A 17,251-nucleotide genomic window follows, 5' to 3' on the forward strand; every position below is an offset into this window, starting at 1 on the left:
TGAAACCCGCTCGTCACTGGAGTAAACTCGTTGTTGTTATCCATTTCGCGTTATTGCTCTTGTACAAAAATTCAGAGAGAGAGAAAACTCGTTAAAACAAGCGGTGCAAATGAAAATGACGTTCAAATCGTGTATATATAGTGTTTCGGAAATTAAATTAAAAAAAAAAATCGCTGGCCGATCGCCAGCCCACAATGGCGGCGAGCCAATCGGCCAGCACTCGCTTATTTTCTCGCCGATTTGGCGCTCGCCGTCCACATTGGTTAGGCGAGCGGACCGGCCAGCGCCGGGAATCGACTAGTCGGCCCGCTCGCCGCCACTGTGGATGCTCTTAATATACTCCACATATATCATTCACACAAACGACAATCATTTCACCACATTAACGTGTCGCATATGATAACAACACTGGGTTTTTTTGGTAACCATGTCAATATTTGCACCCTTAGAGCATTCCCAATGGTCTCCCTTATTTCTCCCTAACTCCTGCCACATCAGCGCCACATCAGCACCAAAATTTATCCCCAGTTTTTAGCCAACTTTTAGCCAACCTCTGCAATGGTTTCTCCCTTATTTCTCCCTTATTTCTCCCTAACTCAACATTTCATTTTTACATCATCACTAATTTAATTGTTTTATTTTTATATATAATAAGCTAGCTTATTTAATTTATAAGATAAAACAAATAATAGTACACATCAACAAATAAAGTTCGTTGTATTAAACACGGGTACACATTACAACGAAGAAAATAAAAAATAAAAAAAAAGTACACGAATGGATAAAAAAAATCAAAAAAAAAATTCAAAGAAAAAAAAATTCAAGGGCGGTGGGCGCGGTTTCTATTTGCCCACAATTCTTCGATGATATCGTGTTGTAGTGCTTGATGGGCCTCCTTCTGGTGTATGTCCATGAACGCCTGGAACCGTTCATGTTCGTTGTGCGGTACACCCTGGCGGGCGGACTCGGTTGAGACACCGTGACTCGATGATGCAACACTTGGGTCGTTGGTGACGTCGAGGACGCCTTCGTGTTCATCTTCGATGATCATGTTATGCATGATGATGCACGCATACATGATATCGGCAATATCCCCCTGGTAGAAAAAGCGCGTCGGGCCCTTTACCAGTGCAAATCGCGATTGGAGCACCCCAAATGCCCTCTCCACATCCTTGCGCGCAGACTCTTGCGCTCGGGCAAAATACCTTCTTCTATCTCCGAGTGGGCATCTGATCGTCTTCAGAAACACGGGCCATTGCGGATAGATGCCGTCAGCCAGGTAGTACCCCATGTTATGCACATTGCCATTGGCCGTGAATTCGATGGAGGGGCCTAACCCGTTGATCCGCTCGTTGAAAAGGGGCGAGGAATTGAGAACATTTAGGTCGTTGTTCGACCCGGCTATACCAAAATAAGCATGCCAAATCCAAAGCCGTTGGTCGGCAACGGCTTCAAGAATGATGGTGGGATGCGTACCTTTGTAGCCGGTAGTGAACTGGCCTCGCCACGCGGTTGGGCAGTTCTTCCACTGCCAGTGCATACAGTCGATGCTGCCGAGCATCCCCGGAAAGCCGTGGGTCCTCCAGTGCCAATCCAGTAGGAACTGGCAGTCAGCTGCGTCCGGCGAGCGAAGGTAGTGCTCCCCAAATATCTCTCGCACGCCCTGACAGAAATTCTTCAGGCACTCGTTGCCAGTCGTCTCGCCGCATTGCAGATACTCATCGAACATGTCGGCGGACCCTCCGTATGCCAACTGCCGGATGGCAACAGTGCATTTCTGTAGGGGCGATAGTCCGGGCTTCCCTGCTGCGTCTCGCTGGAGCCGGAACTCGGGGTAACGCGCGGACAACGCATTAACAATGCGCAGGAAGAGGGAGCGGCGCATTCTGAACCGGCGACGAAATACATCTGCCGGATAACGTGGTTCCTCCGCGAAATAATCGGCGAACAGCCGATCGTGCGCACCAGTGTGGTTGCGAGGGATGTATCGGCGCCGCCGGCGGATTGGCCGTTGGGGGGGTTGCTGCTGCATTCGAGCGATCTCGCTTTGTATGCAGCGGGAGATATAGTTGTTGATTGGGTTGTTGGCGAAACCCGCTACATCCCATCCGGTGGGAGCGGGAGGTACCTCTTCTTCGGAAGAAGAATGTGATATTTCCTCGTCGGACTGAGCACGAGACGATGAATCAGAACTCATTTAATAAAGATGGAGAGAAAAAAGATTGAAAATTTGTGTGAATGAAGTTTGTGGGTGATGAATGGAGGAAGAGGATGAAATATTTATAGGGGTGGAATTTAGAATATGACCGTTGAAGGAAAAAAAAAAAAAAAAATTTGATCATCGCCGGATTATCGCCGAACAGCTCCCCACAGTGGCCGGCGATGATCCGGCGATAGCCCGGCGATAAAACGCCGTTTGGCGTAAAATCGGTAGGAAATTCGCCGAAAAATCGCCGACCTCCTCCCAATGGCCGGCGATAAGTCGGCGATATCCGGCGAAAAATCGCCGGATTATCGCCGTCGCCATTGGGAGTGCTCTTACCCTTCTCGCTTCTTCTCTCAATAACTTTAATTCTAATACAAATTCTACAAATAATATAGACTAATAGGAAGATAACACGCTTATATCCAATAAATCCACGAGGAAATAACCGAGCCATATAGTATTGGACTAATGGGTATTGTAAATCAAGTGCCATCGGGGAGATATGAGTAGGCATGTGGGATCATTTATCTATAGGTCAAATGAGAGAACTAATTAAAAAAAAACAATGAAAGTGTTATAGCCTTCTAGGGACTAGGGTGTGAATGGATTTAATCTAGTTATTATTAATATGTTACTATCAAACAGTAGAATTTAAGCAATAATTAAAATTTTAAATGAGCTAAAAAAAACTTCATGCTTTTGAAACGATAAACTCAAAGAAAAATCAAACAAATTATGTCAATAGACTTACGGGCTTCAAAAACATCACAAAGAAACATAAAGAGGATATATTTATATAGGGAATTAGTGACGATCGATAGAGAAATTCACATGCTAACCATGAACTCGAAACTACAAGAGGGTTCAAAGAAAAGAGAAAATAAGGAGTAGTACACATAGCTAGGCAAATTAGTGTAGTTTCGACAAAAATGCAACTTCATTCTATAACTACTCCTATTACAAGAAGTAATCATAAAGTTTATAATCAATAATACATAACCCTGTAAGAACAATTGACTAGGAGGTTCAATTGTGGTGGAGATTACAAATCTAGACAGCTTAGAAATAGAATTTGGGGGCAAATTTTGTGAGTCTAAAAAGTTGCACTCAGAAATGATACATAATTCAAAGAAGTTAATCAAAAGAATTCAATAATATAGGATCAAAGTCATCACTCAATAATATTAAAATAGTAGTACTGTAGATCACATATCATAGAAAGAGAAATAACAAAGGCGCAATAATAGTAAAAAAAAAAAGTTTAATCAAAGTCTCACATTAGGTTTATAAGCAACCATAAACTTAATTCAACCAGTCATTTTTTTAATATCAAATTAATTTATATATTTTCTACATTATCAATATTCATTCAACTCAACCATATAATTATTTTTATATTTAGTTTTTTATAATAATATTATTACTTACAAAATTTATTAAAAAGCATAATAAATGATAAACTAAAAATTATAAAAACAAATACTCCAAAATAATAAATTTCAATAATTGAAATATGAAACTGAAAATACGTAAATGGAGAATATTTTATACGTACTCATTATCCTCCATGGTGGCAACACTGCCAAACTTAAATCTTATGTAAATATTCTTTCTTTTGAGTAAGAGTTGGGCTTTTAGCCCAAAATAGTTACAATTCCAGTTTACATAAACCCTAATGCCAAAACCCTTTTCCATCGCTCACACTCAACAAGATGAGGCCTCCCAGGGGACGCGGTGGCGGAGGGTTTAGGGGTGGCCGAGACGGCGGCGGACGTGGCTTTCGAGGAGGAGGTAGAGGCCGTTTCGGTCCTCGCGACGAAGGCCCTCCTTCTGAAGTCATTGGTCCGTCTCTCACTTGTTTTAAAATGAATGCTTGATTACGTCGGATTTTTATTGTGATTTTGATGCGCAGAGGTTTCGACATTTGTTAATGCTTGCGAGGGCGATGCGGTGACGAAGCTGTCTCAGGAGAAAATACCCTACTTCAATGCTCCAATTTACCTTGAGAACAAGACGCAGATTGGCAAAGTCGATGAAATCTTCGGTCCCATCAATGAGTCTGTGAGTATGATTACTTTCTGTGGATGTTAAATTAAATTGGTATACTGAAGGGCTGCTGTGGTGTTGTAGTTCTTTTCGATTAAGATGATGGAGGGCATCGTTGCGACGTCGTATTCTGCCGGAGATAAATTCTTCATTGATCCAGCTAAGCTCTTGCCACTCGCCAGATTTCTTCCCCAGCCTAAGTATGTTGTTTCCCCCCTATTTCACTGTCTTGCTATTTTTAACCAATACACACAATGGAGTAGTGTTTTTTGCTTCGACTTTGGAATGGTTTTTCCCACTGACCTGAAAATGAAGTCTTTCCCTTTCATATATAGTGTTTAGGCTCATTAATGTTTGCTGCTGATATATGACACACTCAAAGTCTTTTCATTAGTTTTGTGTTGAATTATTCTATTACAGGGGACAAGGGCAATCTGCTAGAGGTGGACGTGGGGGAGGAAGAGGTGGTGGAAGAGGGGGAAGAGGTGGTGGAGGAGGATTCCGTGGAAGGGGTGCTCCCAGAGGTGGTAGAGGTGGTGGATTTAGGGGTGGTAGTCGCGGTGGCGGCAGTAGTTTCAGGGGCAGAGGAAGATATTAGATGTCATGGCTCTTCATGCTTCCCCTATCAGTCAACAAGCATGTCATGGCTTATTGTTTGGTTAGGGGTGTAATCTTTGTGGAAAAGAATAGGGTGGTTTCATTAATATCCTAGTTCTGTATCTCTTAAACGAATCTCTTCTTTTTATCACAATTTCTGTTTTGTTTCCCTATTCCAATTCTGTTTTCTCATACTAGTATTACAAGTTCACTTCTATGCAAAAGCTTTGGCCTATCCTAAGTTAATCCGAATACATTTGATCCTTATTTGTTTGTGTGTTTTAAAATAAAAGTATATTTTTGCTTCTATATTGTCTGATCCAATTTTGAATTTTGCTGTAAATTTAGAAAACATCAAGTGTTCTTGACCTTGATATTTCTTTAGCTTAAGTTTCGCACATTTATAGAAGACAGGCAACCTAGAGAGCAACCCTGAATGGCACATATAAATACGTACCTTTAATCTTCCCAGCTCGTGCAAGCTTGTAAAGACCTTTAGGATCCCTTTCTTCACACAATTCTAAAGACATGTTTAGGAAGACCTATAAATTTGTAATTTTTGGATAGATTAGGTATCTCAGTTATCCTAAACATAAGAAAAGTGTGATCTTTGAGAATAAATGAACATAACAAAGCCTTGCCTCAAAAAAGTTTTCTGGCAATAAGGCAAGACAAGCATCACGGTCTTTACAATAAAGGAGATATCAAACTAGCAATGCAGATTAATCCAGCATCAGCAAAGAGCTTTGCAAAAGCAATCAAGCAGATTAGCCTTGTGGAGGAGTGAGTACTGCATATAGTAAAGATAATGTTGTCTCACAAACATTCACTATTCCCATGGCCAGCCTAATGTTTGAAAAGAGGCGATCATAATTGTTTAGCCAACCATCCAGTAGCTCAACGCCTTAACCTCATGTTAAACACAAGATAGCAAATTGAGGCCTTCATATTGTAATCATTCACTAGTTCTATGTACCAAGTACCTCTAAGCAATGGCTAGTAGATCATTGTCTACAACAGGGAAGTAATGGCTAGTAGATCCTTGGTACCCTAGGTACTCGCAGGTTCAGAATCCACTTATATGACTACGCAATATCGTACATGGAAACAAATGAAATGGTGCAACCACCCCTTGTGGATGTCATATTCGGTTCGCGAGCGGGGCAAGAGCAAGGAGAAGGTTCCTTTGGAAGGCGGGAAGAAGTATTCGATGGAGGGAGGAGGTGAAGGTGATGATGATATTTATGAAGACATGAGAGCAAGATTCATATTGTCTTCACAAGTACTGATCAAGGTCTAGGTGAATGTCTCCTATTTTAGATTATGTTTTTTAAATTTAGTTTTGAAATTATGTTTTTTCTCTTTCTAACTTTTGGGTTTAAGTAATTGTAATTTTATAACTTTAAATATATTAAATAGTTTCTCCTTTTTTAAAATAATACTACTACTAATTGTTTTGTTGCTGAAATAAAATAGTACTACTGGTTCGGCTGAAATAAAATTGTGTGTCAACTAAAAATGATAAATATCGTCAGTCTTTATTAAAAGTGTTAAAGTTAGTTTTTGACTTGGGCTAATTCTGTACGAGAGTTTTTGAAAAAGGGGATTAATTTCGCTAACCTTTTGAAATTTGGGATTAATCGCTGATCTTTCAGAATATGCGATCGAGGCACGCGAATTTTTCAAAACGAGGGATTTTCGAGTTTTTCTCTTTTTTTCATCTCTTTTTCTTATTATTTCTCTTACAACATTTATGAATTGACCAAACTATCCCTATAATATTTTTACCCCAATTCTGATAATGACTACTCAAATCCATTCCGAGAATAGAAGCAGGGCATGAACGTGAACGGTAAATATGGCTGCAACACTAGCCCAACTCTATCTTACTCAAACATGATTCACAACAGAAGGAAACAATTAGGAAAAAATAACACAGTACTAATTTTTAATACCACTTACAAGGAGTACAAACTAATGCTAAAAAAACACTTTCGCCGCGAATCAAATTTTGACATTATCTCGCTAAAATGGACGGAGGAAAAAAGATTGAACTCTTAGCTGATTCCCCTCAATTAAGATAAGCATAGGAACTTGAATTGATAATGCATCCTTGTTTTTGGGTGAAAACGAGACGTTTTAGAATTGAGATGAAAAATATAAGAATTGGGGTAAAATTATTACGAGGATAGTTTAATCAGCTCATAAATATTGGTATTAGGAAAATAATAAGAGAAAAAAAAAATGAAAAATGAAAAAATATAAAATCAGCAAATTTAATCCCAAATTTGAAAATGTGAGCGAAATTAATACAATTTCTCTCATTTATGTACACTCCGACCACTAACCACACCGGTGTCTCACTCTCACCGCAGAAATTAGAGAGAGAGAGAGAGAGAGAGATTTCATATGCAGGCATGCGGCTACACAGCGCTGGGGCCTACCTCCTTCGACGGTGGCGGTCGTCCCAAATTCAGTGTTCGATGGAGTCGCCGTCGTCCAATCACAGCTTCCGCTCCCCTCAACCACACTCACTACGACGTCCTCGGCCTTTTACCTAACGCTTCCTCCTCTGAAATCAAGAAGGCCTACCGTCTTCTCGCTCTCAAGGTTCCTCTTCCAAATGCCTAATCTCATTTTCCACGCCTTCCCTTGCCCGCTCAAAACCTAGCTGATCGCTCGATTTAGGATCTTTTTTCCAATCTTGCTTTACCTCCAAGAATTATATTCATCATCCGCCTGCTTTTCCATTTTTATATCTAAATTGCATAACTGTGGCTTAAATTTGTGCTTTCGTATGTTCTTCTTATGGATTACTATAAGTGATGATAATATATGCACATGTGCGATACGGAAATAGATTCTCTGTTTTATGAGGCGTGACTGTTCACCAGGCAGTATAAATTGAAGCATAAAAGTAAGTTTGTGAGTAGGACTTTGTTTACATGTATGTATATGTATGTGCTTCTTTGGTGATTATGCAATAGCACTTTTGCTCAATCACAGCTGCTGCTTTCAAGTAGACTACTCATCTCAAAAATATTATGTTCTCCCTTTTTGCTCAATCAGCTGGAATATATGTGTAGGGAGGAAGGGCATCTATGACTAATTGACTGTGTTATAGTGTTATACCATAACCATTATCAAGAATGAAATCTTACTATATAGGGCCAGCCTCCGACTCTCATCATTTGCTCATGATTCATGACAATATATACGACCTGCCTCTGACTCTTCTCTTTTGCTCATGATTCTTGACTGCAGTATCATCCTGATGTTAATAAGGAAGTCGGAGCTGATGAGGATTTCAAGAGCGTCAGACTTGCTTATGAAGTAAGATTTCATATCAATATGCATACCAGTTACATATGAACTAGAAAGGGTCAATTAGACAATGTATTTGTATAGTTGGCAGTTGTTCTCTCCAAAAAAAGTGGCTGCACTGAATCCGTATATGTTTGATATAGGTACTGATCAATGAATCAACAAGAAGTGCGTATGACAGAGCTCTCCGTTATCAACCTAGTAGCAGAAGGCCATTAGGGGATGAGTGGTCCGTCAGCCAAGAATACGATGATGGGCTGAGACTGTACAGATGGCGTAAAATGCAGTGGGACAAGTATTGGGAGAAACATAAGATTGAGGAAGAGGAGGACGATGAAGATGAGGAAAGAGAATCCTTGTTCGAAGTTGTTAGATCAGCATTCCTGTGTGTGTTTCTGATGCAAACAGTTGGGGTGCATCTATCTCTCACATTTAGTAGCTTTATGGCTCTGGTGGACCGAAATCTGGATGCGGGATATAAATTTGGGTATTTGATAGCATGGATGATAGGTGGAAGGGGTGGGGTTTTATTATCGATTTTCTTGTCATTTGCGAGTTGGGTGTGTGGGAAAAGGAGCAGCGGTGTAGTTGCTCTTGTAGTTGTTGCAGTGTGGTTTGGTTCAAGGTGTGCTCCAATTCCACAAGGTGCTCTTCTCACACTTCTCTACATGTCAATCAAGCTGCACATTGATCTAAACTAACCTGCCTAATTCTGCTATATCCTTTGCAATGGATATACACATTTTATATATAATATATTTTTTTTTTTTTGTGAATATGTAGTCCCTAAACAATTGTTATAAATATACTCCTATTATCTTTGTTACATTTTAAAAAATGAGTTTGGTGAATTGATTGATAAATACTCCATTTCCTTTTATCGGTTACAACTTACAAGTCATTCCAAGTTTTGAATAATTATTTTGGTTACTTCTCTAAAAGATAAAATTAAGTCCAACTTATAGTAAGTTGAAGCTCTCACCAAATAAGAAGTCTACATCAACCACTAAAAAGAGCCACCCTAGAAAAATATAAATGTTGTACCAAGCCCTCAATTATCATCAGAGACTTATCCCTTTTCTTCTTTCAAGTTTAACACACACAAATACCCAAAATATGATCCACAATTCATCACAGATAAATTTAAAACAAAAAAATGGCAAAGCACATGGCTACGCCAGTTTACAGCTTTTTTCCATCACCAATATTCTTTGTTGTTTCCAGTCATTTTGTAGAAAACAATTTCCAAAGTTTACACGATTACACATTTGTTATCACAATAATTAAATTCAATCATATATCTCAGCTTCCAACCTCTCCCCCTTCAAGATACACATTCAGCATACAGTTCGACCATAACATATCGAAGCGATGTAGAGATTTTTCGACCATTTTTCCTGCAAATAGCAAAAGAAAAGTCAGCACAATGATCAAGTCTCTCAAATTCTCCAATCCAATCAACAACACAAGTACCTTCACATGAGTACTTGGAAATGCAGATGTCCGGAGGGTCTCCTGGGTCTCATCCATTACTTTGCGTCTAGGAATACTCAGCGTAAAGGCCGCTTGATCAGCAGTTGCAGCCATGGAAGTAATTCTGTAACCATTTTCCCATCTGCGATGTATTCCTTCACTGGGATAGAGAAAGTCGAGCTCCACAACCTATGAACAAGCCTTTCCATTGTCAGTTTTACTGTCTCCACCATTTGAAGAATATGCATGACTCAACAATCAGCTTTTACCTGTTCAGAATATCCAGAGTTCCTAGACATCACAACACCCCAGCGACTTCCAGCAGTAGTCATGGATGTGACATGGAAACCTTCTTTCCACTTTTTATTTATCCACTTGAAAGGAAAGGACTCACTAACTTTATACGACTGCTGAGTATAAGGAGTTCCTGATTAAAGCCATAACAAAGTATCTCAGATACCATCTCACACTAGGACATTTCAGAAATAACTGACAAACACATTATGTAATATGTATGAGTGCGAAAGGGCCATGCTCCAGCAAACCTTTAGACATGACAACCAGTGAACTTCCATTAGCTGCACCAGCTATAGAACTGATGTAATAATTTTGTTCCCATTGTTCCATTATCCAATCCTAACAAGAACAATTAGATATTTAGTGAAACTGGGGTTTAAGTCTAGCCAGGAAAAGAAGAACAGTGGTAAAAACAAGACATATTCAATTACAAGTTTCTACAAACAACCTTATGAAGGAAGACAGCTGAAAGTTCATACACTTGTGCATTGAACCCAGTCCCAGCATCCATGATCAAGGCCCAAAGGTTTGTCGCCGAAGCCACACAGCTAATATATAAACCATCTTCATTGCCCTTCTCTACATGCTGACATAGCCTCGAATCTGCTACATTGTAGTGGTATCTACAAATACAACAAAGCAAGCTTAGCATTTGCAAGTAATAAACTGCACGTGAGGCGTTCTCTCACCGTCTCACGTGTCTAACTACAGGACCTGTATGTGGAATACTGTTTTAGACTATCAATTTTGAGTTGTACCACTGTCCAAAAACTTTAGCAAGTGAAAATGGCAATGCCACTGAAATTTCTCACAGGTATTGCATTTGTGTGGTAAATGGCAATGTTACTGAAATTCCTCGAAGCCTTGGGATTTATGCAGCTTGTGCTATTTATAATTCAAGCATGAAAATATATACCTTTTCAAGAAGGCTTGAACTGAGCTACTTCTTATGTTAGGTGTCAACCAATTAAAGTAAGCTGGATAGTTGAATGAGATGGGAGGTATGGCTTCACAAGATGCATTCTAGTTAAAGTTATAAGAGGATAACAACTTAATTCACTTGAACCTATACTTTGAGAGAATGGAGGGAGTATATTTTTTCCCTCCACTTAACACAAAAAACAACATATCCTAAAATCTCGTGCCATCACCCAAGTGTGACATCTATTATGGGACATCATCGTTATTCTTTCCATATTTTCTAGCCATATATGACAAGGAAAAAAACAAAGAATAAACAAACAAATCATTTAAGCATGTGCATGAGAAATAACTGAAAGATCAAAGATGCAACTTGGTTGTGCATACCAGAGCACTGACATACTTAACAGTATGAACTCACCTCTGTTTCATTGGGCGACGTGCATTATACACTGAAATCCACTGAGTAGCGGGACTACCAAGTCGTATTTTCTTCTTCGGCTGCTCATCCTCCTCTAAGTTTAAGAGCAACCTTCCACGCTTTTGACCAACCTGTGTATTAAAGATGAATCATTAGACTTCAAATTTGACTTGATTGCACAAAGTTAATGCCAGTATAAGGTTTCTGTAATAACTTACCTTGAGAGCTCCATCAATTCTTATTGGTCTCAGAGACACGCAAGGGTCAATAAGAGTATCAAAAAGTGATATCAGCTTCGAATAATTTGGTTCCTCGTCGAACTTCATATTACTAACAGCGTCAAGGAACAGTTTGAACGGAGCAGGGCAAAAGCAGCACATTAACTCAGGAGAAGTGGACATTTTCTTCTTACAGACTAGGAAACTCTTGTTGTCGCCCTGACATTATCCCAACACAAGAATGATAAGTCAAGACTAAAAAAAATAAGGTATCAAAACTAAATAAACCATTTTTGTCAATTCACCTGATAACCTTGCCATGGTAACCTCCCCTTAATGAGAAATATTAGGGTGTATGCAAGTGACTCAAGATCATCCCTCCTACTCCCTGTACGACCCAGATGTGCATGAACACTTGCATACCTTATTGTGCCTCTGTTGATAGGGCATTAGACGTTATCAGTCCCATAAGATAATGAGTATTCAAATGAGGGGCTTTTAATGTTATAAGATGGTATGAGTTATTTTATACCATCATATAATATTTAGCCACCAACAGTCCAACACAACAAGATCTTTTGTTTTACTTTTTAAGATTGAGGAATCTGGAGATCCGGACATAGTATAAGCTACGATGAAACAATCAAATGCTGCCAGCAAACATAGAATGGATCATAATAGAAGTACCCTAAACAAACTGAATTGGCCAAAAAAACGGCCACTTCCATTGCAGCTAGGTAAGTTGTTGGTGAAAAGAGAACGAATGGTGGAAAAAGCTTAACTCTCTGGGCAAAATTTTTTGTTTGCATGTAACCTAGTTGAACATTAAATATGAACAGCAGAAACAGTCCAATCACCTATTGTATCACATTGGCTGGTTATGTTACTTTTAGAATGTATAGATATAGATAGAGGCATCACCGAGGATAAGTTCCTGGGATTGAAAGGGTTCACTCTCAACAAGGGAATAATGTGAAAGCCGTTTCTCGCCAGATGTATTTGTAGGTGTAGCACTTCATAGTTCATCAAAGTTTGTCACCTTAATGATGTTCTTCATTAAAGTTATCCAATCAATCCTATCGTATTAGGTGTGTGATATTTGATCTTGATATATTGGACTAAGTCCCATGTCTCATTGCCATTCTTCATGAAATTAAGCCTCATACCATATGATGAGGTGTATATGGTCCAAACTCCAAACAAATGCACCTTCACAAACCTGAATATATCTGGCCTCTGATCATATTCAACATGCTGACCAGATGATGCATCTTTCCACCTTGAAGCTGCATCAACAATTTTGTTAAAAAAGGAATTTACATAGGTTAAGTGAAATAGTAAAAGAAGAAGGGAACTGCAGAATTATGTGAAACATGTCAAAGAATGTGGTTGTGTGTGTATGTGAGTGGGGGAGAGAGAGAGAGAACTATGAGTTTTCTGCATTGCCTTTTAAAAAGGCTGGTTGCTAATCTCTAATCCAAAGAGGTTACCAAAAGAGCTAGAGAAAAATAACATACCTAGACCAAGATCAATGAGATATAGCTTTTTCTCCTCAGCAGTCCCTGGCTGACCAAGTAAAAAATTCTCTGGCTTCACATCTCCATGAACAAACCTAGTTAAGCATGAGAGAACAGTAAACAATCAATTGTACATTGAAGTGACAAAAGTAACTTGAACTAAAGTCTTATCATTAGCAACTTGAATAATAGAAAGTGGTATTACCCATGCATATGAAGCTTTTCAAGAATTGATATAGCCTCAACAGCAATGCAAGCCGCCATACCTGGAGACATCCTGTTTCAATCGATAATCATTAAAGAAAAGTAACAACTGTGTCTAAAAAAGAAGGGGGAGAGATAGAGCCTTACGATTGGCCTAAAGAATTCCAGACATCCCAAAGACTAGGTCCGAGCATGTCCATGACCTGAAAATATTTACTAATTGGAGTAACATGGAAAAAATTCTGAGCCAATATTCCAATTTCAAAACTTACCAGAATGTAAAAATCTCCTTGCCGACCCTTGTAGTGGACCCATGGGATCCCATAACATCCATTCAGAGCACTTTGTTGAATGAAAACAAAAGTCAGTGAGTGAACATCTTAATGAAGATAACATCCTCCTCGAGTTAGGAACAAAGAACTTACTTGTACACCTGCCATTCATATGGAGGGCCATGACTGCAGCCCTTACTACTCCGATGTTCACACTTCAACGCAACCTGCACAAAAGATAGCATGTCATATCAAATTAGGAAAGAGGCGGGAATTCAAGGTACCCATGTGCCAATGGTGTGTGCCAGATGATACCTCAATAGCATCTGGCCCAGGTCCTTCGGTGCCTCCACTAACCCTTCTGCCGACATAAACTTGCCCAAATCCACCCTTACCTAATTTCCTTTCTGTCTTATACAGAGGCGAGTTACCTACTTGTACCTACACCAACAAACTAATCTCAGCAGTTGACATGTCGCCAACAGCAGTATATAGAGATAGAAAATTTGAGAAACAAAAACGAACTCAAATATTTTTTTCCTGCACACAAATAGAGAAGGAATGAATGCATGCAATCTCTGAAGTTAGAACCCAGTAATCAGGGACCATATTACTTTTTTTTTTTTAAAAAGATATTCGATGAAGTTTCAAACAGGAAATTACCCTCTCAGGCACTGGAGTTGTACTTGCGTCTTCTTCAACTCCCATTATTTTATCCCGACTCCCACCAGCCATGATATTATCCTTATTTTGGGCACCCTCCAATCTCTTAACCGCAGCTTCGGGAGCTCCAAGACCAACTGTTTGAGGAAGAACCCCCCCAGGTTGCTCTGGCTCTAAATCTACTAACCTAACCCCTCTGCCTCTACCAGCAGCAGTTGGCCTAGAGGGTGTTGCTGCAGAAGGCCCTCTTGCTACGGCAGTTGCATTGCCTCTCCCTCGTCCTCTCCTTCTGGTTCTAGCCTGAGCAGGTGCAAGAAGATTATCGGCTTGGTTAGCAGTTTGAGGGTCAGGTTGGAGATCGCCAAGCCGTTTTGATCTCCGTGCTCCGCTACGCAATTCTGGCATCGTCACCCATGCAAAATCACCTCTGCTTCATTCCCCACCTTCTATGCATAAGAGAAAATGCATTAATTTTGAAGCTATCAGAGCCAGCAGAGGAACAACAAGCTAAATAAATTTGCACAAAAGAACCAATTACATTACAAAAGCTATAAACATTATACCACGCTCGCAAGCACATAGTTTCTGAATGAAATGGCTGCATAAAATATGCTAGTTTCAGAAAAGTAAAACTTAAGCACAAGCCTTTATGCTCCACATATTGTTCTCAAGTCAATGTTTTTCCAAATACTGAAAAGCATCAGAGCAGTAATTTGTGGGCAATTTCACCCAAGAAAACAGATAAATTGAAAAACCTGAAACTGGGGGAAAACTCCAATAAAGTTATCAAATAAAAGAGAGTTTCTTGTTTGAGTACAGCCTAAAACACAAACAAGAACATAAAAAGTAGCAGAATAAGTAGATGAAAAAAACATTAAACATCGAACAATCCAAGCAATAAGCAAAATTGAAAATCCGAGAGCGGAAACAAGAAGAGCAGAATAATCGTTTTTCCTATGTGGAGCTGAAATGAAACCGATCAAGCGATCAAAGAAGAGATCTTGAGTGGAAATTATACCTAAAATGGAGATGGAAAACTGGATGCAAATGGGAAGACGAAAGGGGTATATTAAGATTTTGGATAGGGTTGTATTTGCGGCAATCTTCTTCGTTGCTCCTCGAACAAAAATAAAATAAAAAAGAAAAACGGAAAAGAAAACATCCACTGCCTCTGCCTGCTTGCTCTGCCCTGCCCTTCGCTGTCTTTCTTTATGGTCTTTACTTTTTAGTTTTCAAATTAATGCCTTTGTTAACTCCAAAATTATACAATCCCCATTTTTTTAAAGTGGTGTTTGTAAATTTGGGAAAATCAGATTTTATGGTGTTGTAGATATAACATGGAAAAAATCTCTCTTAATTGTTTTTTTTTTTGTTTTTCGGGAGAGTCTCTCTTGATTGTCTTAATATGATGTTACATTGTGTGTGTGAGCTACGCATTATATAATACTCCAATAATGCAGTAATCAGATTTTATTAAGCTTATGCCAGGACGGATTATTGGCTTAAATATTGAATTAATTAAATTTGATTGGAATACGAGTCTTTTTCTGCTTGGGGTGTTAAATAGAGGTTTGTAATAGTGGAGTATTTTTTGAGCTTATAAATAGATATGAGATGAGACATAAAAATAGTGGAGTATTTTTTTGAGCTTATAAATAGATATGAGATGACACATAAAATTTTACTAGTGTATGTACAAATTTTATTAGAGATGTATATGTACATAGATTACATGTATCTATCATTTAGTCTTTCAGGGGTATTGATTATCGAAATGGACGATGTGACTAGCGAGTTTGGGATGCATTTAGGTTTGTAATAGCGGAATATTTTTCAAGTACTCCCTTGAGCTTATAAATAGACATGAGATGAGACATAAAATTTTACTAGTGTATGTACAAATTTTATTAGAGATGTATATGTACATAGATTACATGTACCTATCATTTAGCTTTTCAGGGGCATTGATTATCGAAATGGACGATGTGACTAGCGAGTTTGAGATGCATTTATGTGATATGTATATGTACAAAGTCATTTTGCATTTGATGATGCATCAATCCATGAGCACTAGATACTAGCTGATAAAGAGATTCTATTACTGGACTTGCAAATTTCAGTTAGTTAGTTGTTAACGTGTTATTTTTTGGGTAGTTTCTTTTGGTTTGTTAGTTTTCTTTTTAGTTGTAATCAGATTCTATCGATGTATATAGTTGTTAATTCGTATTTCTAAATATTACAATACTAATCAATGTACTATTTAAATACTGGAACCAATTCCACTAAAATTGCAACTGACGAAATAGTGCCAACAACGTCAGGACATCTTCATTTGTTGTCGCTAACACTTTGATGTTGGCACAAGACATGGCTTATGTCGGACTACCCGATAAATACAAGGGTTTGGCTTTCAAGCATTGACAACAAAAGATGTCGTTCTACCTAAGAGCATCCACAATAGAAATAGGCCAGCCATAGGCCAGCCACTCTCTCTCCCTGCCACGTCATCAGCACTAAAAATCCACCTGTCACGTCAGCATAGGCCAGCCGCAATAAAAATAATTCAAAAACAACTACATTTTACGGAATAAAATTTATGATTAAATTACGGAATTGAATTTACGAGACATATATGGGAAAATTCATTCATTTCATTTATAAAAAAAAGGTATATAGATAAAAAAAAAATACATTATTTTTTTTTTAAAAAAAGGGCTTCCACACACGAGCCCCGCCACTCTCTACTCCTCGTCGTCGCCGCCGCCACCCGAGGTATCTGAGCCCGCGTCTGAACCCCCACCAGTGCCCTCGAGGCATCCAAATCCACCTGCATGTTCTCGAGCATCGAGTAGAGGAACCTCTTCTCCGTGGGGTCGGTTGCGGCCTTCCACTCTTGGAAGACCGCGAACATCTGTTCCTCCGTTTTTTCACGCGAGAATAAGGTGTACGCGCGTGGGGGGGCGGGTGCCGAGATGACCTCCTGGGGCGATAGGGGGGATCCTTCCCCTCGCTGCCCGTTGCGCCCGCTTTTGGCCAACCGGGCGAGGGCGACGAGTAGAGGATGGAGGGGACATAAACTCCTCAGCATCCGG

At 39.3% G+C, this 17,251-nt stretch overlaps 3 protein-coding genes across 4 annotated transcripts; 2 read left to right on the top strand and 1 right to left on the bottom strand.

Moving 5' to 3' along the window:
- Positions 1 to 3,855: 3,855 nt before the first annotated feature.
- LOC125187137 (putative H/ACA ribonucleoprotein complex subunit 1-like protein 1) lies at positions 3,856 to 5,028 on the top strand. The gene is made up of 4 exons (XM_048083668.2): positions 3,856 to 4,048; positions 4,119 to 4,267; positions 4,337 to 4,452; positions 4,673 to 5,028. Exons 1-4 carry the CDS (start codon positions 3,919 to 3,921, stop codon positions 4,848 to 4,850), a joined length of 573 nt encoding a protein of 190 aa, XP_047939625.1. The 5' UTR covers positions 3,856 to 3,918; the 3' UTR covers positions 4,851 to 5,028.
- Positions 5,029 to 7,177: 2,149 nt separating this feature from the next.
- Positions 7,178 to 9,024, top strand: LOC125187302 (uncharacterized). The gene is made up of 3 exons (XM_048083866.2): positions 7,178 to 7,459; positions 8,114 to 8,182; positions 8,317 to 9,024. Exons 1-3 carry the CDS (start codon positions 7,259 to 7,261, stop codon positions 8,872 to 8,874), a joined length of 828 nt encoding a protein of 275 aa, XP_047939823.1. The 5' UTR covers positions 7,178 to 7,258; the 3' UTR covers positions 8,875 to 9,024.
- Positions 9,025 to 9,290: 266 nt separating this feature from the next.
- LOC125188459 (casein kinase 1-like protein HD16) lies at positions 9,291 to 15,380 on the bottom strand. Of its 2 annotated transcripts, none has more exons than XM_048085308.2 (17): positions 15,178 to 15,380; positions 14,160 to 14,602; positions 13,812 to 13,937; positions 13,650 to 13,723; positions 13,497 to 13,566; positions 13,372 to 13,427; positions 13,226 to 13,297; positions 13,021 to 13,115; positions 12,723 to 12,789; positions 11,809 to 11,938; positions 11,504 to 11,722; positions 11,286 to 11,416; positions 10,392 to 10,566; positions 10,192 to 10,282; positions 9,916 to 10,073; positions 9,647 to 9,835; positions 9,291 to 9,570 (listed from the first exon to the last, which is right to left on the bottom strand). In XM_048085308.2, exons 2-17 carry the CDS (start codon positions 14,562 to 14,564, stop codon positions 9,511 to 9,513), a joined length of 2,118 nt encoding a protein of 705 aa, XP_047941265.1. In that variant the 5' UTR covers positions 14,565 to 14,602; positions 15,178 to 15,380; the 3' UTR covers positions 9,291 to 9,510. The 2 variants fall into 2 exon arrangements, with proteins under 2 accessions (XP_047941265.1, XP_047941264.1); XM_048085307.2 differs by having other exon boundaries at positions 14,160 to 14,605.
- Between the last annotated feature and the right edge of the window lie 1,871 nt (positions 15,381 to 17,251).

This window comes from Salvia hispanica, chromosome 5 (genome assembly GCF_029641045.1).
Source record: "Salvia hispanica isolate PSC_SH4W2 chromosome 5, Shi_PSC_v1, whole genome shotgun sequence".
In the NCBI taxonomy this organism is placed as follows: domain Eukaryota; kingdom Viridiplantae; phylum Streptophyta; class Magnoliopsida; order Lamiales; family Lamiaceae; genus Salvia; species Salvia hispanica.

Bases quoted from the DNA above. Each gene is read 5' to 3' on its own strand.
- LOC125187302 (XM_048083866.2), top strand. From the start codon at position 7,259: ATGCAGGCATGCGGCTACACAGCGCTGGGGCCTACCTCCTTCGACGGT. The intron at 7,460-8,113 runs GTTCCTCTTCCA...TCTTGACTGCAG, and splicing joins ACCGTCTTCTCGCTCTCAAG to TATCATCCTGATGTTAATAA. The intron at 8,183-8,316 runs GTAAGATTTCAT...TGTTTGATATAG, and splicing joins GCGTCAGACTTGCTTATGAA to GTACTGATCAATGAATCAAC.
- LOC125187137 (XM_048083668.2), top strand. From the start codon at position 3,919: ATGAGGCCTCCCAGGGGACGCGGTGGCGGAGGGTTTAGGGGTGGCCGA. The intron at 4,049-4,118 runs GTCCGTCTCTCA...TTTGATGCGCAG, and splicing joins CCCTCCTTCTGAAGTCATTG to AGGTTTCGACATTTGTTAAT. The intron at 4,268-4,336 runs GTGAGTATGATT...GTGGTGTTGTAG, and splicing joins TCGGTCCCATCAATGAGTCT to TTCTTTTCGATTAAGATGAT.
- LOC125188459 (XM_048085308.2), bottom strand. From the start codon at position 14,564: ATGCCAGAATTGCGTAGCGGAGCACGGAGATCAAAACGGCTTGGCGAT. The intron at 13,298-13,371 runs GTAAGGCTCTAT...CGATTGAAACAG, and splicing joins TGGAATTCTTTAGGCCAATC to GATGTCTCCAGGTATGGCGG. The intron at 11,723-11,808 runs GTGAATTGACAA...GGATAATGTCAG, and splicing joins TACCATGGCAAGGTTATCAG to GGCGACAACAAGAGTTTCCT.